Below are 24671 nucleotides of genomic sequence, written 5' to 3' on the forward strand. Positions count from 1 at the left end.
TAGGGAATTCCCTGGCGGTCCAGTGGTTAGGACTCAGCATTTTCACCGCCGTGGGCTCAGGTTGGATCCCTAGTTGGGGAACTAAGATCCCCCAAGCCGCAGCGTGGCCAAAAAAAATAAAATTAGTCTCAGTATTGAAACTTTTAGATGGGTTCTAAAACTATCCTATATAAGGCAATGACTTTCAAACCTGGCTGAATATTACAATCATTTGGAGAGCTTTTTAAAAGAGAGAGAGAGAGGGGTGATCGAGATTCCACAGACTAAATCAGAATCTCTAGGGCAAGTCTAGGCATTCATATATTTTTAAAACATCATAAGTGATTCTAATGTGCAGCTCTATTCTGCTACATTGTATTAATCCTAAAAAGCAATAAAGATTCATTAAGAATTATCGGGCTTCCCTGGTGGCGCAGTGGTTGAGAGCCTGCCTGCCGATGCAGGGGACACAGGTTCGTGCCCCGGTCCGGGAAGATCCCACATGCCATGGAGCGGCTGGGCCCATGAGCCATGGCCGCTGAGCCTGCGCGTCCGGAGCCTGTGCTCTGCGGCGGGAGAGGCCCGCGTACCGCAAAAAAAAAAAAAGTAAGAAATTTCAATATTAGGGACTTCCCTGGTGGTGCAGTGGTTAAGACTCCATGCTCCCAATGCAGGGGGCCCAGGTTCGATCCCTGGTCAGGGAAATAGACCAGCATGCCGCAACTAAAAATCCTGCGTGCCGCAACTAAGACCTGGCACGGCCAAATAAATAAATATCTTCTAAAAAAGAATTATCGGGCTTCCCTGGTGGCGCAGTGGTTGAGAGTCTGCCTAACTACTATTCACAGTTGAGATGAATGAATGAAATAATTTAACAACTAAGGGGCAAAGATAATGTATAACTGCAATACAATTTTTAAAAATTATTTGTGAGCTAGAGATTGTCATACTGAGTGAAGTAAGTCAGACAGAGAAACAAACATCATATGATATCACTTATATGTAGAATCTAACAAAAGGGTACAAATGAACTTATTTACAAAACAAAAGTAGAGTCACAGATACAGAAAATAAGGTTACCAGGGATAAGGGGGGGGAGGGATAAATTGGGAAACTGGGATTGACATATAAACTCTACTATACATAAAAGAGATAACTAATGAGGACCTACTGCATAGCACAGGGTACTCTGCTCAATACTCTGTAATGGCCTATGTGGGAAAAGAATTGAAAAAAAGAGTGGATATATGTACATGTATAACTGATTCACTTTGCTGTACACCTGAAGCTAACACAACATTGTAAATCAATTATACTCCAATAAAAATGTTTTTAAAAAATTATTTGTGAGCTAAATTTAAGTCTTTACAAATCAAGAAAGCAAATTTAGGCAGTGTCATGTACCAAAAGTAATATCTCTAGTAAGCTCTGTGAGAAGAGTCAACTCACCAATCCCTTACGTTCTACACCCATTCCCTGGATCTCTAAACCTTGCTGTTCGCTTCTGAATGCAAATATGTTTGAATTGAGGCTTCCCACATCTCAAAAACTTTCAATAAGCATTTGATAGTATCAGCCCTCGTTCCCTTTATGCTTAGACATAGTCTTATGCCTCCTATGTTGTTTTTGGTTAGAAAAAAAATTTAAAGAATACTTGTCTTTGTTATAGACCAGCTCTTTCTCCATTTAAATTATATACACACACAATATTTTTTTAAGCTGAAAAATTTTTCACTTACATGGCTTTGACTGAAAAAAAACCTAAAGGCAAAAATATAATCTGTTTATAAAATATTAGCCTGCATATTAAAAATAGAAACATCATTTATTTTTCTTAGCTAAGGGAAAACGAAAATTATCCATGCCAAGAAAATCAGTATTTACAGAGTGTGCCCTTATTTTAAAGTGTCTGACGATCTTTACTTTTACCACCCTGTTTGGGTAATAGTTGGCAAGTTCTACCTTCATCAGTAAATGACTAAAACATCATCTAGCTGCTGTTAAAGTATTGGTCTAAACACACAATCCCTAATATAACAGCATGCAGGAAAAACTCTTTCATCTCTGAAGAAACTTGAGTATAACATATTTCTCTTAAATAGAAGCTTGTTTTCACTTGCATTTAGCTGAATTATACTTTTGAAGTCCTAACCATAGAATAAATTTGTGAAGACCAGGTCTTAAATAATGTAATAAATACCTTGATTTTATTAGAATCAAAAGAAAGAAAATTCCTTATTCTCCACTGCTATTCCTTCCACTTCTTTGGTGGGGGGACACAACTTCTGAGCCTGCAAGCCACAACTACTGAAGGCCGCACACAGCAACAAAGTCCCAACACAGCCAAAAATAATAAATAAAAATAAATAAATTTATTTAAAACAGGGCTTCCCTGGTGGTGCAGTGGTTGAGAGTCCGCCTGCCGATGCAGGGGACGTGGGTTCGTGCCCCGGTCCGGGAGGATCCCACATGCCGCGGAGCGGCTGGGCCCGTGAGCCATGGCCGCTGAACCTGCACGTCCGGAGCCTGTGCTCCGCAACGGGAGAGGCCGCAGCAGTGAGCGGCCCGCGTACCGCAAAAAAAAAAAAAAAAAAAATTTAAAACAAAGATTTAGAGATATGTGTATACACAGGTTAGTATACACACATATATGTTCTTGCTCTATCTGCTGTGACACTAAATAAAAGCAACAGCAACCCTAGTATCAGTGAGTACTCACAGCACTCAAATACTGGTTTCTAATACCATTTTCCAATAAAGGGAACTGAGGTTCCTTGCAGAGAAGGCTGATCCTAGGACTGGGGCAGGAAACATACAAGATGAGTCTGGAGTATTTTGAAGTTCCAAAAAGTAAGAAAGTGCTCAAAAAAACAAATACACACAACAAAAATATATCACCTTAATGGGACACAGGAGCCATCAGAAAGGTTCCCAATGGCCAAAGCTGGAACAATTTGAGCAATAAAATAAAGCAGTACTAAATTATACCCCAAGGTATAAAAATAAATATTTATGAGTCTATACTGATTTAAATAAATGACTGAATAAATGAAAGAAAAGAGAAAAAAATATATCCCACGCAGAAGAATTTCAAATAATTTATGTAAATGCTCTACCCTCTTTAAGTGTGGGCTGTACAGTGATTTCTTTCCAAACAATACAATATGGATACTGGTAGAAGAGTAACTTTACAATAAGAAATCTAACAAATACTACCCCAGTGAAGTGATCAAGGTCAACATCAACAGCAATAAATCATATTAACAGTATATCCCTTGATATGACATGATAAAAATGGCATTTTACCTCTGTGGTCTCCCTCCCAAAAGCCCACAACCCTAGTCTAATCATGAGGAAAAAAGTCAGACAAATTACAATACAGAGGCACCTATAATACCTAACCAGTATCCCTCAAAATTGCCCAGGTCATCAACAAGACAAGTCTGAGAAACTGCCACAACCAAGAGAAGCCTAAGGAGACACGAAAACTAAAAGAAACGTGGTATACTAATTGGGATTCCGGAACTAAGGAACTCTGAATACAAAGTGTTTACTTTAATAAATTTTATATATGTTAATTGAACTATATTATATACAATTAATAAAAATGTATCAATTTGCTAATTATAACAAATATATTATACTACTATAAGATGTTAACAGAGGAAATATTGCAGGACATATGGGAATTCTCTGTACTTCTTAATTTTTCTGTAAATCTGAAACTGTACTAAAAAATAAAGTCCATTTAAAAAATTTTGGAGAAGTTTATAGTTTCTTCACTGAGGTGGTAAAATTTGACAAGCACACCCTCAGGACTGTTATGTAGACCAAAATAATAATAATAGTAACAATTTTAAACTTTTATAAGAAATTAAGAGTAGAAAATGCCTGGTCTGAGAGTCAGGAAACATGGAACAAGTGGCAACTCTGCCACTAATTTTACAATCTTGAACATGACTTATCTTTTCTGGTCTAGGTTTTTACACCTATAAATTCAGAGGGATAAAACAGCCTCTGAAACCATTATCATCACAGCAACTGTAGAGTGTTAGAATGAATCTCTTTATCCAGTAGGTCATAACAGTAAACAAGCAATTTTGCTGTTCCTCTAAAGAGAAAAATAAAAGCCAGGTTTAATTACATGGATGATTAGCATAATAGCTGCCACTTCTACAACTAGGAGCTGACTTTCACCACGCTGAACCCTAGACTGGTCCAGTCATTTATTAAACGATTTATTAACTACTGTTTCTTCATCCTAAAGTAGCAAAGAATTAAAAATAACATGGATGACTGGATATAAAAATCAGATGTGAGAACAGTCTTGAAAGCAAAGAGAAATAAAACGAGAAAAAAAAAAAAAAAACAGAAGAGCCCAGGGTGTGCCTAGTTAGCTTCAAGTTCCATATCCCTCACAACATTTATGTTTATCTACTTTCATATCAAAACATAGCTTCAGAGTCTAACCATGGGCAATGGACCAGAAGTTATAATCCACTTCTAATATTAGGGAAGCAAGCAAATGTAAAAAGAACATTCATTCTTCAAAGAAGCCTTAATGAATGGGGTGGCAGGAATGACTGCACAGCATGGCACCAGCAGTAGAGGCATCTACAACCATCAACCTCCACAATGGTGTAGCCCCAGTTGCTCCCTCTTCTCTTTCTCTCTTTGCTTTCACAAGTGATGATCAACAGACCAAATAATTCAAGGAAGCCTTCTTTCTACTTAACAAAAAAATGGCAACACCACCATCACAGTACATCAACTTAGGGTAGTAAGAAAGGTTGTTCAAAATTAAACAGATGCAGAACTATAGAATATAATCAAGGAGTAGGATGGTCTTTACACAGTATTATTTCCCAGAATTTTTTACTATGATGACTAGAAAAATGAGACAGAGGAGGTGCGGAGAGATCCATAAAATATTCTAAATCTTTAACAAAGACGGCAATGATTAAACCAATGTGAAGAAACTACATCACGTGCAACAAACCTGGTCCCACCTTCAAAGAAACTCACAATCTAGGAAAGAAGATAGTGATAGATGATGCATATGCAAAATGGCTATAAAGTTTTTCTGAAATTCTTCAGAGCCAAGTTCATTAGTCACATTAGGTTCAGGTTAGTGAGGAATGAAAGAACATCAGTTTCATTACTTACAATTTCATTTCTGACACAAAGTATATTTATTTCTCCATGTTGTATTTCTGTACCAAACCTGATTAAGAAACCAAGTAAAAATTAAATATCCTTCAAAAATAATTGCCACTGAGGATATTCTGTAAGCTGTTAGAAACTGAGTTCCAAAAACATTTTGAGCATGATGGTTGAGTCCAGTAAAATGAGGCACTGATATCTGTAAAGTGAAAGATGTTTTACTTATTTTCGCTTTTTAAATAAAACTTAGCAAATCAGTAGTACTACCTATAGTCACATGCTACCTAATATCAATATAACCACTATGTAATTCCTGTATGTCAAAGATCCCTTCAAATTAACTAATATTTTTAATCACATATTTAAAAAGAAATAACTATAACACAGAACCTTCCCGAAGGCTCCTAAGTCTACATACGTTATACATTCCTGAGTGCTCTTTATTAACAATTTTCTCTTAAAGAATTCTCATTAATTGGCTAGGCATGTTTCCCATCCTTGCCCTTGCAGAAACCATGATTCCTCTCCCCCAAATCATTGGTTTTTCTCTAAATAACCAGTATTCATATTTATTATCATTAGCATTAGTGGCTTCAATTTCGCAGTATGAAGAAAATTCACAAGTCTCTGATTCCTAAGATCCCTTTGGTGTTCTTCTTAAGAATGACAGTAATACTTAAAATGTCAGTCTAGGGCTTCCCTGGTGGCGCAGTGGTTGAGTGTCCGCCTGCCGATGCAGGGGACACGAGTTCGTGCCCCGGTCCGGGAAGATCCCACATGCAGCGGAGCGGCTGGGCCCGTGAGCCATGGCCGCTGAGCCTGCGCGTCTGGAGCCTGTGCTCCACAACGGGAGAGGCTACAACAGTGAGAGGCCCGCGTACAGCAAAAAAAAAAAAAGTCAGTCTAATTATAATAGATAACCATGATTTGGCTAAAGTAACCCAAAGTTGTTTTCACTGTAAAGTGAATGCCAGCTGAGGCCAAGTTTCTCTAAATGTATTATTAGGATTCTATAATCCTGACTTCAAGAGAGAATCTACTAATATTTTTTTGAAACTCCCCGCTTAAGCAAAAGGTTAATGATTAATAACTGACTTTTCCTTGTTAAAAACAATGATTTTCATATTTTTGTACCAAGCAGCTCTACTGGTAAAAATAAAATAAAAATTGTGGCACATGCTTCCAATATATGTATACTTACTTATAAATTATATGTTTTACTGTACTTATTATATACATTATAAACAAATACAAAGAACTCCCAAAATTCTTAAGAATAAGGAAAAATACATATAAATAGCATTTTCTTCCTATCTCCCAATGGATTTTCTTGAGCATCCTCTGGTATGCACATACCTCACCCATACTTTGTCATTCTTTTTACTGTGTTAAAATTCACATAACAAAAATTTCACCATTTTAACCATTTTAAAGCATACAATTAAGTGGCATTTAGTACATTCACAGTGTTGTGCAACCATCAGCCCCTAGCAACCATTGACCCGCTTTTTATCTCTATGAATATGCTTCTTCTAGATATTTCACATAAATGAAATCATACAATGTGACCTGTTGTGTCTGGCTTCTTTCACTTAGCATAATATTTTCAAAATTCATCCATGTCGTAACATGTAAAAGTACTTCATTCCTTTGTATGGCTGAATAGTATTCCACACTGTATTGATAAAACTTCATTTTTTAATCAATTCATCAGTTTATGGACATTTGAGTTGTATCCACCCTCTTACTACTGTGAACAGTGCTGCCATGAACATCTGTGTACAAGGGTTTTTTACCTGAATACCTGTTTTTAAAAATTCTTTTCAGTATATATCTAAAAGTGGAATTGCTGGATCGTATGGTAATTTTATGTTTAATATATCAAGGAACTTCCAAACAGATTGCTACAGTAGGTATACCATTTTATTTTACATTCCCACTAGCAATGTATGAGGATTCCCACAACCCATTTTATAGATATCTAACTGATCAAGAATACAATTTGACCCAAAACACCAACTGGTCTATAATGGGCATGTTTTGACCACCTACATTGCCCACCAACCTCTTTCCTAGAAGATATCCTTGCAGAAAGGATACGCCACAACAGACTGTCTCCAGCTCCACCCCACCTCCCTCCCACAGTAATTCCACCCCTGACCATTGATAATTTTGCCTGGGATAGAAACCTGACCCAGGAGAGTCCACCTACTGAAAAGTCAATAACCAGGTTCTCTTTAGAGAATGTGAGAAGCAGCTCTGCAGAATAAAGATGACGCAGTGTGGGGATCAGGGCAAGCACAGTGGGAAGTCACTGCCATTTGCAAACTGAAACTATGGGGGAAAGAAGGCAAAAAGTGTGCAAAGAAACACTGGTAAAGAGAAAAACCACAGTCTGTGCTGCACAAAGAGAAACAGAGGTAAGAGAGTATAATCTTGGATACTGACAGGTTATAATTTCATGAGGCTTGGTTAGACTTTATTTCCTGACACTGGATATTCATAAGACTGCCTACTATTTATTCAAAATAAACTTTTTTTTTATTTGACATACTTTGAATGGGTTTCTGATTCCTGAAACCAGCAAGTTCTTACTAAAACAAGCTCTGACAACCTTGACTTTATTTCTCTCACTAGTTTTAAATAACCTGAAGAGGTTCCTTACTAATTAATGGATTTTAATATTTTGTATTCAAATTGAATACCTTTTGAAGAACCATACAAAGGCTTTCACAGGGAGTTTTTAAAAGAATGTGAGTATCATTCTTTTTAATCCACACTTTTATAGGCTCCAAATAATGTAGTTTTTTCCCTCCCTAAAGACTCCAGGTTTCTTGTAGTAATAAACCTTAAAAGATGATCTTTCAACTTGTTCCTAGTACCTGTTTTCCTAAATCTAATCAACAGAATTCTTGAGTTTTTCCTTCTTAAATAGGAAGCTGAGTGCAACTGTATTGTGGTCAATATTATAAAAGTTGCACAGTCATCTAGAAAAAATCCTGACCAGTCAGACCAAGATTCACATATTTTCCCTACTCAAGAGTTTTATATTACCCACTCTAAGAAACAATCCTCTGTAACATCTAAAAAGTTCACCTTCTATTCTGGAATTGCAAATAAATTAAAGTTTCAAATAATTGCGACAAGCTAGTAATCTCTAGTTATAAGCTAATACTCTAACAGGCAACACACCTCAAATATAAGCAAACTACAAATCTGTTAGGGTATCCGATCATTTCACAATAACTTCAAAGGCACAGGATATGTCTTGTCATATTTAATTATTTCTAGTATCTACTCAAAATTATGAGTTTGTACAGAGAAAGGTGGATAATAACCTCTGATGAAAATCTTTAAATAACAGGACAGACACACATACATAGACAGGGACACACATTTTCTTTCAAGTCCTTCAATTCAATAAAGACAACCTCAACCAAATTCTTATCATTCCATATGCTTTCTAAAGGCTGCTGGCAAAACTCTAGATTATAAAAATGTATCTGAAGCCATATAAAACATTCTGATCATACCAAACTTGTAAATTTGTTTTATAATACAATGACTTCTTCTCTTTGGGTCTGGTATTAACAACTGAACTTACTTTTTTATGTGACCATGTAAAAACATTATTTGAACCAGGTACTGTGTTCAGACAACCATCCCTGATCATGAGACACACCCTTTTATCTCCCCACCCCCTGCCATTATCTCTTCACAGTTCCTGAGTTTAGTGAACTATGTGAATGATTATACTGGTTATTCATTTTTTTCATTTGAAAATTTAAAGTCTAGATATTTTTAAGTAATAAAAAGGGAAATCATCACTAATACTAACTCCATAAATTCAGAATCTTAAAAGTCAAACTAATGGCGTAAAAAAATTTCTAGTATGAAAAGCATGCCAAATTTTTCTGACATTTTCAAAGCAGGATAAGGCTTGACATATCAATGATGATACATCAACCGACTAGTAAGGCATGGACACCTCAAAGAGCTTGAGGTTCACTGTATGGTACATGTTTACAGGAAATTATAATTTGCTATGACAGAGAACACAAGGAGTAATTAATCAGTCATGGGAAGGTATGAAAGATCTCACAGAGAATATGATATCTAAACTGTGACAGCCTTCTCCCTTTGCAGACAGGGAAAGGAAGGTAACCAGGGCAAGGGGGTAAGAGTGGACTAGAGCAAGCAGTTAGGCATATGAGAAATTCTAGAGTGAAAGAATACAATCATCAAGGAACTAAAGGCTTAATCTGTTTCAAATACAGAGTGAGAGGCAGAAAGTAAATGAGAATATTTTAAAATCATGCAGTAATTCATTTTAAAGAATAGGTTTTGGGGCTTCCCTGGTGGCGCAGTGGTTGAGAATCTGCCTGCTAATTCAGGGGACACGGGTTCGAGCCCTGGTCTGGGAGGATCCCACATGCCGCAGAGCAACTAGGCCCATGAGCCACAACTACTGAGCCTGCGCGTCTGGAGTCTGTGCTCTGCAACAAGAGAGGCCGCAATAGTGAGAGGCCCGTGCACCGTGATGAAGAGTGGCCTCCGCTTGCCACAACTAGAGAAAGCCCTCGCACAGAAACGAAGACCCAACACAGCATAAATAAATAAATAAACTCCTACCCCCAACATCTTCTTTAAAAAAAAAAAAAAAGAATAGGTTTTATTTTAAAGACATTTATGCCAGCTACAATACAGGAATCCATCGGGGAAACAATACACTCTCATCACAGAAAGCAACTGAGGAACCCTTTCCAATAATCTAGAAAAGAGAAGACAGTGGCATTCATTTAAGATTAATTTAAGAAAGTGACATTAATAATAAAGAAATAAAGTTGAATCAACATTGGTGGGAGAGGAGGGTATGGTGAAGAAGTAACTGAAGAAAAATAGGAGTACGTTTTTCTAGACTGGGCAAATGAAAGACCCTACCAACTAAGTAAAAAGATGGTGTTGTTTATTGGGTGTGTATGGAGGAAGCAACGATGAGTTCAACTTTAGACATGTTCCACTGAGTTATTGTGAGACATGTAAATGGAGATATCTTATAAATGGTCCAAAGTTCAAGAATAATCTGATTGGACATGTAAATTTGGAAATCCATCAGTATATAAGATGGCAATTTCACAGCAGTGAGAATGCCCAAAGAGCATGCAAAATATGAAGAAAGTAAACAACTGAAGCCTGAGCAGGGCCAAAAGTAAAGGGAAGAGCAGACAAAGAGAATTCAAAATCATATATACAGACAGACAGATAGACAGACATATATGAAACAATAATTAGAATTACAGAAATCAAATCATGTCAACTTTATAGATGAGAAAACTGACAACCATAGAAGTTAAAGACATTTACCCAGCTCCATAGTACCAGTTTAGAACAGTAATGGAAGGGGACTGGAACACTCCTCAAATCTAGTCCAACCTCTGAAAATAATTTACGAATAAAAATTTTTTAAATATTGAGATTCTACAATTAAACGAGTTAGCATTTTAAAAACACAAACACTGGGAATTCACGGGCAGTCCAGTGGTTAAGACTCCGTGCTTCCACTGTAGGGGGCCCAGGTTCCAGCCCTGGTTGGGGAGCTAAGACGCTGCATGCTGTGTGGTGCAGCCAAAAATAAAAAATAAGTAAATAAAAACACAAACATTATCTACTCATGATTGGTGCCTTAAGAAAAACTCTAATTTTGACAGAAAATGTTATATTTGTTGCCTTTAACCTGACTCTTCACACCCATATATATGTTTTGAAGTGTTTATTAAGAAGATACTTTAGGGTTTGATTGTAATCTTTTTCACTCCCACTTCCTACCCTCATTGCCAATAAACTTTTAGCATGACCCTTGCTCTCTAACTAAAGTTTAAGCAGAGCAAAATAATCTTATGCTTTTATATTCTGAGACCTATTATTTAAAACATGATAAAAATACATTTAAAAATTATGGGGAAAGATAATGTGAGACAAGTGAAAAGTAGCAAAGAAAGAAAGAGTTCAGCCAAAATTTTTCAACTTAATACAAATGATAAAAATTATGGTACCAGGCAAAATAGATTTCTGCATAATACTCTACATTTAATTTTATTTAAGAAAAAAATACATAAAAGAAACTGGATTAAACTGATAGTCGTAAAAAGGGAACATTCATCATGGCTTTCTGAAAATATAATACAGAAAGTTTCGTCCAGCAAAAAGATCTGAAGGGTCTAAGAAAAAGAGCTAACTAAAATTCAGATACATTACATTACTCCTTAATCATTTATGGCTACCATTCTAAACCTAGTAAACAATGTTTCATATCTTCTTGTATGTCACTTTCTCTTTTACCCTCCTCCTGAAGTATATATCAACCAGTAACCCAATTTTTTACTTCTGCCTCAACCATAACAATACCTCACCAACACAACTAAAACAATGTCAAGTTTCTTTTTACCTTCATTCTTCAATTCAAATCGTTATTATTCCAATTTCTCTGACTTAAGCTTCTTAGCAAAAGAAGTCACTTAAACTGATTTTTAAGGTATAACTAAAAACTAGGGACTTCCCTGGTGGTCCAGTGGCTAAGACTCCACACTCCCAATGCAGGGGGCCCGGGTTCGATCCCTGGTCAGAACTAGATCCTACATGCATGCCGCAACTAAGAGTCTGCATGCCACAACTAAGACCCGGTGCAGCCAAATAAATATTTTTTAAAAAAACAAAAACAAAAAAACTAGCCCTCACTGTCACAAGAGCATCAAGAAAAAATCATTTCCAAATGGCCAAACCATAGGCTGGGCGTGAGTGTCCTGAGAAGAAAACACACCTAATGTGTATTAAAATTAAATCAGAGATTTTCGCTTCCATTTATGACAGAGTAGCCAACATTGAATACCCTCCTGCTATACATAACTAGCAAACTGGAGAAAATATAGAAACAATTACTGTCAGACAATGGACAACAGGCAGAGCAGAACTATGACCTGTGAGAGAGGGCAAACAAATGAGCTAAGCCCTAGGATCACACTCACTTTCTACATAGAAGTACCATCAGTATCATGAAATAAGAAGGGGTCTGGATGAGCAGAGAGACAGAAAACAGAGTTTGGGCAAGCTGAAGCAGCTGGAATTTGTGGGACAGAGCACCAAAGAAGAAGCGAAACAGAAAAGGATGGAACACAGAAACCTAGAGTCTTTGGCTTGAACATAAAGCTGCACATATAAAACATGAGATTCCACAGGACCAAGCAAAGAGTAACTACCAGTATTCTCATGAGGCTAGCTAGAGTCATTAGGGTTTCAACTAGCCAGAGTAAAGACCTTTTTAAGAGACACCAGAAAGGCCATGGCATAGAAGTGAGGCTAAACTAGATCTAGAGCACAGGCTACTCTGGACTTCCCCCTAACAGAGCTAAAAGTATAAGCCTTATTAAGACCAAGCTTATTATCAAGTAAATTAACTGCCTGTCAGATCAAATTTCAACACTTTTTAAAGAAAGAACAAAATCTAGACAGTCAACAACATATTTACAATGTCTACCACACAAATATTACTAGATATGTGAAAATAAAATCATAACACACTACAGAGAATTCTATCTACTGAGAGAACCCTGAACAAATTACTCAGTCTCCTCTCATCACTTTACAAATTTCCCTCTGTTAAAATCAGAAATTAAAGAGACAAGTAGAAGCAGCTTTCCATAATAATGCAAAGGAAATGTGGTAGAGAGATTCCACTAAAGTAAGAGGAAGGAAGGGAGGAGGGTGGGGAGGAGTAGAACGGTCACAGACAGATCTTCCCACTTATTACTGTACATTATAATACCTGATGATGTGCATCATCAAAGAAACAGTATATATGGTATAGGCTACTAATACGTAAAAATACAACATGTTTAGCCTACTATAAAAATTTACAGAAATAAAGCTCCTGCAACTAAAGGCTAAGCTTCAATCAGTCTCAAATAAATGATAATTATTTTAGATGGGTTTTATTTCTAATGAGTATTTATTGCCATGTACCAAGAAACAACTATTGTTTATTCAAAATTTAGATACCTGGTAACTTACATAAGACACAGCCTCCAAATCAGAGAGGAAGCAAACAAGAAAACCCACAATTAAAAACAAAATTTCATGAACTAATGCTCATTTACTAATTCAAAAAGAAATTTCTCAGTGCATCTCTTAAAAATCATGAGACAATTCTTACAAGCTTGGTTATTCTTGGTTTCCAAGTTGAAAGAAAACTGAAAGCAATTAGAAGGGAAGGCTGAATTATTAGAAGGTAAGTACCATCACAGCACAAGTGACTAATGAAAGTCAACAAAAATTAAGAAAATCATAAGAAGCCAGAAAACTTAGAAAAGAAGCCACATTCTAAGAGCATAAAAAGCGGAGAAGCCCAAATCATTTAACACAGGTGAAAACAGACCTTCTGGCAGTGATGCCAGAAAAAGTATCACCACATAACCCCTGCCAGCAAAGATGACCCTAAATCAAAAAGAACAGATTAAATTACCCTCGAGTATAAATATAATTCAATCACAGGCAGATAGTTACTTTTGGAAACCACTGACATTAGTTGAAATAAAAGATGCTGGTATTCAAAGGAAAAAACAAAGAATTCACTGAATATTTTGACTAGTCAATGGCTTACTCCACTTCAACCCAAAATTTTATACTTAGGACACTTATCTCCCTCCTCCCATTAATCTTTGTGTCAAACTACTGGGGCCAATCTGGCTCTTGTATTCCACAGTGTTTTCCCATGAGTTTTCCCTAGTAACTTTTGACTTTAATATACCTAATTGCATTCTAAACTACCCTCCATAAAGTATTTTTTGCACATTATCCAAATCCTCTATGTAAAGTCAAGTTGTAGCTGTAATTTTATTTCCCCAGTTTACTGTACATGGGAGTTATCCTTCACAGACACACTAACAAAATGTTCTTCAAAACAATGAACACGGGCTTCCCTGGTGGCGCAGTGGTTAAGAATTCGCCTGCCGATTCAGGGGACATGGGTTCAAGCCCTGGTCCGGGAAGATCCCACATGCCGTGGAGTAACTAAGCCTGTGCGCCACAACTACTCAGCCTGCGCTCTAGAGCCCACAAGCCACGACTACTGAAGCCCCACGCACCTAGAGCCCGCGCTCTGCAACAAATGAAGCCACCACAATGAGAAGCCTGCGGACCGCAACGAAGAGAAGCCCCCACTCGCCGCAACTAGAGAAAACCCGCAAAGGGACTTCCCTGGTGGTCCAGTGGCTAAGACTCCACACTCCCAATGCAGGGGGCCCGGGTTCGATCCCTGGTCAGAACTAGATCCTACATGCATGCCGCAACTAAGAGTCTGCATGCCACAACTAAGACCCGGTGCAGCCAAATAAATATTTTTTAAAAAAACAAAAACAAAAAAACTAGCCCTCACTGTCACAAGAGCATCAAGAAAAAATCATTTCCAAATGGCCAAACCATAGGCTGGGCGTGAGTGTCCTGAGAAGAAAACACACCTAATGTATATTAAAATTAAATCAGAGATTTTCGCTTCCATTTATGACAGAGTAGCCAACATTGAATACCCTCCTGCTATACATAACTAGCAAACTGGAGAAAATATAGAAACAATTACTGTCAGACAATGGACAACAGGCAGAGCAGAACTATGACCTGTGAGAGAGGGCAAACAAATGAGCTAAGCCCTAGGATCACACTCACTTTCTACATAGAAGTACCATCAGTATCATGAAATAAGAAGGGGTCTGGATGAGCAGAGAGACAGAAAACAGAGTTTGGGCAAGCTGAAGCAGCTGGAATTTGTGGGACAGAGCACCAAAGAAGAAGCGAAACAGAAAAGGATGGAACACAGAAACCTAGAGTCTTTGGCTTGAACATAAAGCTGCACATATAAAACATGAGATTCCACAGGACCAAGCAAAGAGTAACTACCAGTATTCTCATGAGGCTAGCTAGAGTCATTAGGGTTTCAACTAGCCAGAGTAAAGACCTTTTTAAGAGACACCAGAAAGGCCATGGCATAGAAGTGAGGCTAAACTAGATCTAGAGCACAGGCTACTCTGGACTTCCCCCTAACAGAGCTAAAAGTATAAGCCTTATTAAGACCAAGCTTATTATCAAGTAAATTAACTGCCTGTCAGATCAAATTTCAACACTTTTTAAAGAAAGAACAAAATCTAGACAGTCAACAACATATTTACAATGTCTACCACACAAATATTACTAGATATGTGAAAATAAAATCATAACACACTACAGAGAATTCTATCTACTGAGAGAACCCTGAACAAATTACTCAGTCTCCTCTCATCACTTTACAAATTTCCCTCTGTTAAAATCAGAAATTAAAGAGACAAGTAGAAGCAGCTTTCCATAATAATGCAAAGGAAATGTGGTAGAGAGATTCCACTAAAGTAAGAGGAAGGAAGGGAGGAGGGTGGGGAGGAGTAGAACGGTCACAGACAGATCTTCCCACTTATTACTGTACATTATAATACCTGATGATGTGCATCATCAAAGAAACAGTATATATGGTATAGGCTACTAATACGTAAAAATACAACATGTTTAGCCTACTATAAAAATTTACAGAAATAAAGCTCCTGCAACTAAAGGCTAAGCTTCAATCAGTCTCAAATAAATGATAATTATTTTAGATGGGTTTTATTTCTAATGAGTATTTATTGCCATGTACAAAGAAACAACTATTGTTTATTCAAAATTTAGATACCTGGTAACTTACATAAGACACAGCCTCCAAATCAGAGAGGAAGCAAACAAGAAAACCCACAATTAAAAACAAAATTTCATGAACTAATGCTCATTTACTAATTCAAAAAGAAATTTCTCAGTGCATCTCTTAAAAATCATGAGACAATTCTTACAAGCTTGGTTATTCTTGGTTTCCAAGTTGAAAGAAAACTGAAAGCAATTAGAAGGGAAGGCTGAATTATTAGAAGGTAAGTACCATCACAGCACAAGTGACTAATGAAAGTCAACAAAAATTAAGAAAATCATAAGAAGCCAGAAAACTTAGAAAAGAAGCCACATTCTAAGAGCATAAAAAGCGGAGAAGCCCAAATCATTTAACACAGGTGAAAACAGACCTTCTGGCAGTGATGCCAGAAAAAGTATCACCACATAACCCCTGCCAGCAAAGATGACCCTAAATCAAAAAGAACAGATTAAATTACCCTCGAGTATAAATATAATTCAATCACAGACAGATAGTTACTTTTGGAAACCACTGACATTAGTTGAAATAAAAGATGCTGGTATTCAAAGGAAAAAACAAAGAATTCACTGAATATTTTGACTAGTCAATGGCTTACTCCACTTCAACCCAAAATTTTATACTTAGGACACTTATCTCCCTCCTCCCATTAATCTTTGTGTCAAACTACTGGGGCCAATCTGGCTCTTGTATTCCACAGTGTTTTCCCATGAGTTTTCCCTAGTAACTTTTGACTTTAATATACCTAATTGCATTCTAAACTACCCTCCATAAAGTATTTTTTGCACATTATCCAAATCCTCTATGTAAAGTCAAGTTGTAGCTGTAATTTTATTTCCCCAGTTTACTGTACATGGGAGTTATCCTTCACAGACACACTAACAAAATGTTCTTCAAAACAATGAACACGGGCTTCCCTGGTGGCGCAGTGGTTAAGAATTCGCCTGCCGATTCAGGGGACATGGGTTCAAGCCCTGGTCCGGGAAGATCCCACATGCCGTGGAGTAACTAAGCCTGTGCGCCACAACTACTGAGCCTGCGCTCTAGAGCCCACAAGCCACGACTACTGAAGCCCCACGCACCTAGAGCCCGCGCTCTGCAACAAATGAAGCCACCACAATGAGAAGCCTGCGGACCGCAACGAAGAGAAGCCCCCACTCGCCGCAACTAGAGAAAACCCGCACACAGCAACGAAGACCCAACGCAGCCAAAAATAAATAAATAAAATTTATTAAAAAAAAAATGAACATGAAAGTATTTCATTCAATAAACAGGTTACTTACCTATAAGGCTGATTCTCTGACAGATAAAACCAAATAATTATGATTACAATTACAGAGCTTAAACTTGGGCTAACAAATTTTGAAAACTGGGTATCCAAGATCTGTTCCATTAGAGTCCTCAACCTAGAAATCCCAAAAGTTCATAGAATAAATCTTTATTGGATCAGGGAACCTAGTTCAGACTATCAACTGAAAGACAGAAGTTCTAACCCCATTTCTACCCAGAATTCATCATACTTTAAGTAAATAACCTAAAAACCTTGGTTATGAGTTAGGAAACAGGGACTGCCACCTATGCTGTCTATTTCCAAGTAGTTGTGGGTGTCAAATGAGAAACTAGATGAAATTACTTTGTAAATTATGAAACACAGTACAAATGTAAAATTATTTTATCCAGGGCCGGATTTCAACTCTCGTGCTTTCTAAGCAAAATCCATCCCTAGTCTTGGAGTTTTCTGGCCCTTGGAAAGAAATTACCTTGACAAACAATAAAAGTAGTCTCATAGGAAGTAGTGAATCTAGAAGAATTAATGAGGATTTTCCTATGTAGCTTCTGAAACTGATGAAGTATCAAATGATACCTCATAAGCACTGTGCAACAGAAGGACATATAATTATTTAGTACATTAATGTTTTCAGAGAATCAAGTTTGAAACTACAATTCTTGTAATATTCCTTAATATGATTTGAAAACAAGATTTTTACCTGAATACTACATGAGCAACACTCTTAGATGAGCAATAACTATCTTACTCTTACGCTTTCATTATCTAGAAACTTACAAATCAATATCAACATTAGCAATATTATCAATGAGTTAAATCATTTGTAAGACCTCAAAAATCTAGAAACCCTAAATCTGACTTTCCACCCTCTATCTGTTCATAAAAGCTTTCATGAAGCTATCCAAGGCCCTTCAAGTACAAATTTATTTAAGTATTCTCGTACAATGAGAATTCAGAGGCAACTGACCAAATCACATTTTTATTTGAAAATTTATTTTCCAGTGACTGCCTTGTGAATTGGAAGGAAAGCTCTGAACATTAAATCCCAGGACCTGAAATCTTCCATATCTTCTCTCCCTAGAACCAGAACTTCAAAATTCAGAGGTCAGTTTCAGTGTCTCTGATTCAAAATCAGCAAAAGGTCCATTCTCAAACAGAAAGAGCAATCCACAGTTAAGCACATGATCTCAGTTAGTCCAGCTATTTAGGCCAAAAAGAGAGTCATTAGGTATTATCTACCACTTTAACAGACTCTATCAACCTAGAAGATGAGACTGTCTTGAGCTGAAGTATATTTCTTTTTGATTCCCCACCCCCTAATCTTTAAGAAGGCATATTCTAGTAAAATACTCCACAGCTGGAATCACACCAGAGAAGAAGATACTCTTCAGTCCCTTGATCACAGTGGAGTTCTCCATGTGGATAAATAAATACATAAAAGCACCTATGGGTTTATATGCTGGAGAAGAGGGATGGTATCTAGAGAGGAAACAGGGCAAGCACCCAAAACATCTGTAGGCTCATTTTTCTGGCCTATGGCCTAATTACCATGAATCGGGTCTAAGTCTAGGACTCGACATAAAATATCTTTTCAAACATTTAGAAGTGATTAGATGACCTTGTATATGATATCCCTGCAAACAAGATGGATAAATTATAGGATGAATGCTAGGATAGAAGGTTGCTGATTAATTAATGTTAATTGAAAGAACTGTAACTGGAACAAAGAGCTATGGCCTCCTGGCTCCAGACAAAGAGCTACGTCACACTCAGTGTCTTCTATTCATAATATATTTTCTAAACTGGCCATCAGGAAGTACTCATTCCCTAGTGGTGGAGATCTGTGTGTGCAGGGGGACAATAATCCATCTACCCCAAGTGTCTTTTTTTTTTCTTTCTTTCTTTCCCCAGAGTACCTTTTAACATTTTCCAACTGCCAGAAATGTATTTGAGAATTAAAAGCATTAGACAGGTATCATGATGCTATTTTCAACAATGACAATTTGGGTAAAAAGAGTCAAAACATTTTCTCTAACCATCTCCTGGTTCTAGATAGGAACAGGGATTTTACTGAAAGAGATTACATGTGATATGATCAAACACCTCATCCCAATTCTTCTTAAATTATCTTTAACCAAGATGCTAATCAAGATGCTCCCTCTCCATCCCACTTCTGCTGATCTGCTTCCTTTGGGGGAAAAAAAAGTTAAAAGTGAAGGGTCAAAGTGCTATTTTCAAAAGATTTGGAAAAAGCAAAAAAGCAAGAAGGAATCAATTCTGTTGCCCAAGGTCACCCAACAAGGCACTAATTTAACTTGAGAACACTGTCCTAATAAAGCAACTATCATCCAAATTCCAAAGTACTCTGTATATCCTAAGGAACCCATGAAACTATTGTTCTCATTCTCAAAGGTTTAGGAATATGTACCTCACTCTTCAAATGTTATGGCCACTATCTTTAGAGAATCATTTTATAGGAACATCATTCTTCAGAATCACCAGAAGAGCTCTTACCAAAAAAGTAACATAATGTACTAATGGGAATATTTTCCATGATTAATAACCAGTTAACCCTTAATAAGAGAGTACCTCTTTTGCCAAAGAAACAATAAAAAGCAAAGAATAGAATAGAGTATCATTTTGTAAATATGCATGCTTCCAGACTTTTCGGTATTTCCCCCAAGACACATGCTCTGCTTCCTAGTGCCTGCAGGAAAAAAACTCTACTTTTGAAAACTGATACATGATACTAATGGTAAGAACTCAATTTATCTCAAATTGAAAAAACTTCATTTATGAATTTTTTTTCATCTCAAACTGGACTTCAAACATTTCAAATACATGAAAATGCTAACAGTTCCACAAAATAAGTAAAATGCTCAGATAAAATGATGTATGAAACACAATATTAAAATGCTGTTTATAAAGAAAACAGAAGAAAATTTTCAGAAAAGAGACCTATGCTAAAAGGCCACCATGTTATCATGTACAAATCTAAACTATCTATAATGCGTGGCAAAAGATTATTATATTCTACAAGGCAGGATTTGATACTTTCATCCAATATATAGCAGGATCTGACAGCCGCCACAACAAAAACATTAAAAAGGTTCCTCAAATAAGTATTTTTACAGTTTATATAATCTGATTGTGATATTTATTCAAAAGCCTACTCTGTAAAAGTAAACGTGATTAAGTCTATCTTTTACTATTGCTGATTATGATATTTATGATAAGCACTTTTGTTAACAGTTCCTTTCACGATTTAGACATAGCTCCAATTCATTTGTTATTGCCCAGAGTACTGTAAAGAAAATCTAAGCAAAATCGTGGTAAATCTGGACACCGAATTCTTTATTTTAAAAAGTACCTTTATCACAAAGGTTGAGAACAGATAGTATTTTAAGATACAGTCTCCCCTTATAATTTAGAATCAGGAAAATAAAGAAATCTGTCTCAAATGCTTTATGTAAACTATAGAGCAGACTTAACTCTTGCTAATAAGCTAATTACAACATACAACTAGCTGTCACAGTATTAACACTAATATCTACTTCTCTACGTCACAAAAGTCAAAGATGATGCATAAAGCACACTGTTTAAATCAAAAGTTTTAATTGGAAATTAGATGTAAATAACTAAGATAAATGTAGATTTGTAGCCTGCCAGATTTCCCTTATTTGGATGATGTTTATTCACTCATTAATTGTTCTACATTATGTGGACACCACATACACTTCATAAAGCTCTACAAGTGTACTGTGATAACTAAAGATGTTTCTATTTTATAAATTAACTCAAATAATATAAAACTTATTAAAAAATAAAAACACCATCAACCACGTTCCCACATGTCTTTTCTAACTTGAGATGTGTGAAATCTTAAAACTAGAAAACCATATTGCCATTGAGAAGGCTAATAAAGCTGGATGTTAGTCTTTTTTTCGGAAAATTTTTTTTTAAGAGTTGAGAATATCATTGTGTTAAACCCAAAATTTCAGCTAAAGCATTAATTTTAGCTGTAATAAAAATGCTATAGACATTATGAATAAATGAAAACTTGGGGAATAATAAACAAAGCAGAATTCATGGTTACCATATTTACACATACTCTTTGTTGTGTTTCAGTGCCACATGATCTGATTCAAAGTAATAAACATCAGGATCATCATCTTCCTCTTCTGTAATGTGCGGATTGGCACTCTCTTTGGCAGATGGCAAATGTCCAATATTGAGTCTTGCCTCTGAGGATGGCTTACTTAGTCCTTCACTCCCATAATTTTCAGAGTCACAACACATGCCTTTTTCATTGTGAGAAATTTCATCAGGATTTGTGACAGACTGACTTATATTATCACTAACAGGTGCATTTGTTTCACTGGGATTAAGATTATTCTCCTCAAGTTGTCCATTTTCTCTGCAAGGAGAACTGTTTTTAGTGGGACTACCTCTGGTAGGGGCCGCCCTCCGGGGTGAAGTTCTCAGAGTATACCGATGTTCTTGAGGTTCTGATAAAGACATCATTTGAGCCGAAATACAGTCTAGAACAGAAGATGGTTCTGGTTCTCCGGAGACTGGCATACTCTCAAGACTTGTGTCCAGGGCGTTATTGGTGTTTTCATTACACTGCTCTTTTGAGGCACTGCTATCTCCCACCACATCTACTTCCTCCTCAGAATCCCTTAAAGATGAATGAATTTCAGAAAAGGGGCCTGTAGCTGGCTCAGTAGTCAGCTGATTAACATGTTCCACAGGCAGGCAGGCAGTTACTATTTTGTGGTCCTCCAACTTGACCTGCACTTCTGAATTTGTGCAAGGCACGTTATGGTCTATATAACTGTCCTCCTTCCTACTACCAAGGAACATTGAAGTGTGGGTATCCGAATCCCCATTTTCAGCTACTGATTTCTCCTGCAACACATAGGAACCAGTGCTATTTTGTTTAGTGTTCCCATCGGACTGACAGTCATCACAGTTTACAACAGCTGAATCACTGTCATCAACACCATTGACAGCCAAATAGCCCGTGATTTCTTCAACTACTGTAGAATTAAGTGGCCCTTCCTCACTGACATTCACCTTTTTAATTTCCCTTTTCTCACAATCATCCAGTATAAGACATCGACAAGCTCGTTTAGTCCCTTGAAAATCTGCATCATTGTCCACTACTGTACTCCTCTGTTCTACTGACTCCTTGTCTGATTTTATAGGTGAATCTTCTTCTGAACTGTTTGGTGCTTCAGATCTAAGACAACGCTTAATTCTTTTTAAAACTGGTGAAACAGGTTCTGCTTGCCTTCTTTCACAATTTTCTACAGACTGCCTTTCTACGTTATCTTTTTCTGAAGAAGGGAGTCCTCTTTTCCTAGGGCTTACCCATGACTCTCGAGTACTCTGCTGTTTTATATCAGTAGTTCTTCCATTATTATTTCCTTTCTGAATTTGCACAGGCTCTGGTCTCTTCTTTGGTGATCTTGATCGTACTTGAGAATGAGAAGAGATTTCTTCAGGATGAGCAATGCTACGATTCCTTAAAGTTCTACCACAAAAAGATTCATCCAAGCCGTTTAACCCCACTGTTGATCTTGTAACACGAGTAGATCGGGAAGCAGCCATACTATGGCAAGTCCCTACAATACGGTCATCATGATCCACTCATTGGGAAACCTTCAAAAACGTAAACAAAATAATGAGAAAAAGGTAATAGTTAATACACCTAAAACAAAAGTATAAAGCTATAACTTTTTAATCCATGTATAGCCATATTAAATTTTGTGATATAATTATTTTATTAACATTTCCAAAAGTGATAATATTAGCTAACAGTTATATGGCACTTAATACATTCCAGGAATCGTTCTATATGCTTTACATACGTTAACTCACTTAAGTCTAACAACAATTAGAATAAGTGCTTATTATCATTCCTACTTCATAAACGAGGAGATTGAGGCACATACAGTTTAAGTAATCTGTCCAAATTCACACAGCTAGTAAACTGCTGGACAGGGCCCTAGATTCCACGCTCTTAACCTTCCTCGCTATGTATCTACCTCTCAGATATACAGGGGCAAAGCGCCCAGAAAGATCTCTCTCAAAGACAGGACTTCATCTTGGTTATTAAAATAATAATCTTGAATTTATATAGCAGCTATCATATAAACTATCCCAATCACTTCTCATGTTTTCTCAACACTTCTGGGAGGTAAAAAGACAGGCTCTGCTCTTTTTAATTCACTCTTACTAAAATGAGTTTCAGGTCAAATTCTTTGATAACAAACCACGTGGCATCCAAAAAATTTTGGTTGCAGTAGAATTTTTTATAACTAAGCAGATGAACAGAAATCGCAGTAGAATTTTTTATAACTAAGCAGATGAACGAAATCACAACCGTAGCTTATACTTGCTAAGAGCAATACAGAGCAAAGCCAAGCCACCCTAGTCTCTAGAAGTAGAGCCACAAATTAGCAAGTGAAAGGAAGTATTCTAAAGAGGATAGAAGAAAAAGGGAAAGAAGCACACTGCCAAACAAATATTACATTTAAGAAATCAGGAATACACATATAACCCCATCCTTTCCTTCTTTGAACTCCTGAGTATATGTGTATGCCACAGTATTAATGCGTGTTGAGGAGATGAGCAGGCTTTCTGGTGTGGATGCTTTGGTGCTTCTATAATACAAATGAGAGGGAAACTGAAAACTGCCCTGATTGATCCATTTGTATAAACTGAGCGATTCAGTGATTATTTTCCAAGGTTCTCCCAACAAGCAGAATTAAAGGAGCTGTTAAAATTTCAAGTCTCCATTCTTCTGCTCCTCCTCTATTTAGCTTTCAAAAGGTACTTCGCCACTTCACTGCCTGACTTCAAACGGGGTGCAGGATGGACAGAGAAAAGAGGCCAGTAATGGTTGTAGTACAAAGCTGCACAGGAACCTCTTCCCTCATCCCTTTTGCCAGCTTTCCCAAAAGCTCACTCTCCTATAACCCTCCAAATGCCATTCTACCCCTCTCCCCACAAATCAAATACAATCTCTCCTTTGCCTCAACTTAGAAGTATCTAACAGTTGGAAAAGTTATTAAGAGCTACAGAAGATACAGCAACACGGTATCACATACAAAAAGAAGAAACTGCCTTCTTGTTCCTGCCTGCTGACAAAATGAATAAAGTGAAGAAGTATCCTGTAAAATATGTAAGTCAGTTGAATTTAGTTTTGTTTCAGAGTATGGCATACTTCTAATTTTTTAATTAACAATTTTTAAAAACCTTACAAGACTCACAAAATCAGCCCTGGGATTAAAGTGTGAAAATTCTTTCTAGAGATTTCCATAGCAATCACATGAACAGTAAGTATGGAACACTGATCAGAACTTAAAAATAATGCTTTTCAAAGTAAACTTTTACTCTTTTGGGACTCATTAGTCAGACCTGATATATAATTCTCTTCTGTTAAAATCTTCTTATCAAGATTACAGTCTATTTTTATTCACAGGT

At 36.8% G+C, this 24671-nt stretch overlaps 1 protein-coding gene across 6 annotated transcripts in view; it reads right to left on the reverse strand.

Moving 5' to 3' along the window:
• The window catches only part of ZZZ3 (zinc finger ZZ-type containing 3), a 109111-nt gene that overhangs the window by 37641 nt on the left and 46799 nt on the right, over positions 1-24671 (reverse strand). For 3 of the 6 annotated variants that reach the window (XM_024734556.1, XM_024734557.1, XM_024734554.1), the window contains one exon: positions 21283-22844. The exons of 1 other annotated variant lie outside the window; for it this stretch is intronic. In XM_024734556.1, coding sequence (XP_024590324.1) covers positions 21283-22793 — 1511 coding nt within the window. In that variant the 5' untranslated portion in view covers positions 22794-22844. The remainder of the gene's footprint in view (positions 1-21282; positions 22845-24671) is intronic. 2 more of the 6 variants (XM_024734559.1, XM_024734558.1) reach the window with 1 other exon arrangement.

The sequence above is a fragment of the Neophocaena asiaeorientalis genome, unplaced genomic scaffold (genome assembly GCF_003031525.2).
Source record: "Neophocaena asiaeorientalis asiaeorientalis breed wild unplaced genomic scaffold, Neophocaena_asiaeorientalis_V1.1 scaffold15, whole genome shotgun sequence".
Lineage (NCBI taxonomy): Eukaryota > Metazoa > Chordata > Mammalia > Artiodactyla > Phocoenidae > Neophocaena > Neophocaena asiaeorientalis.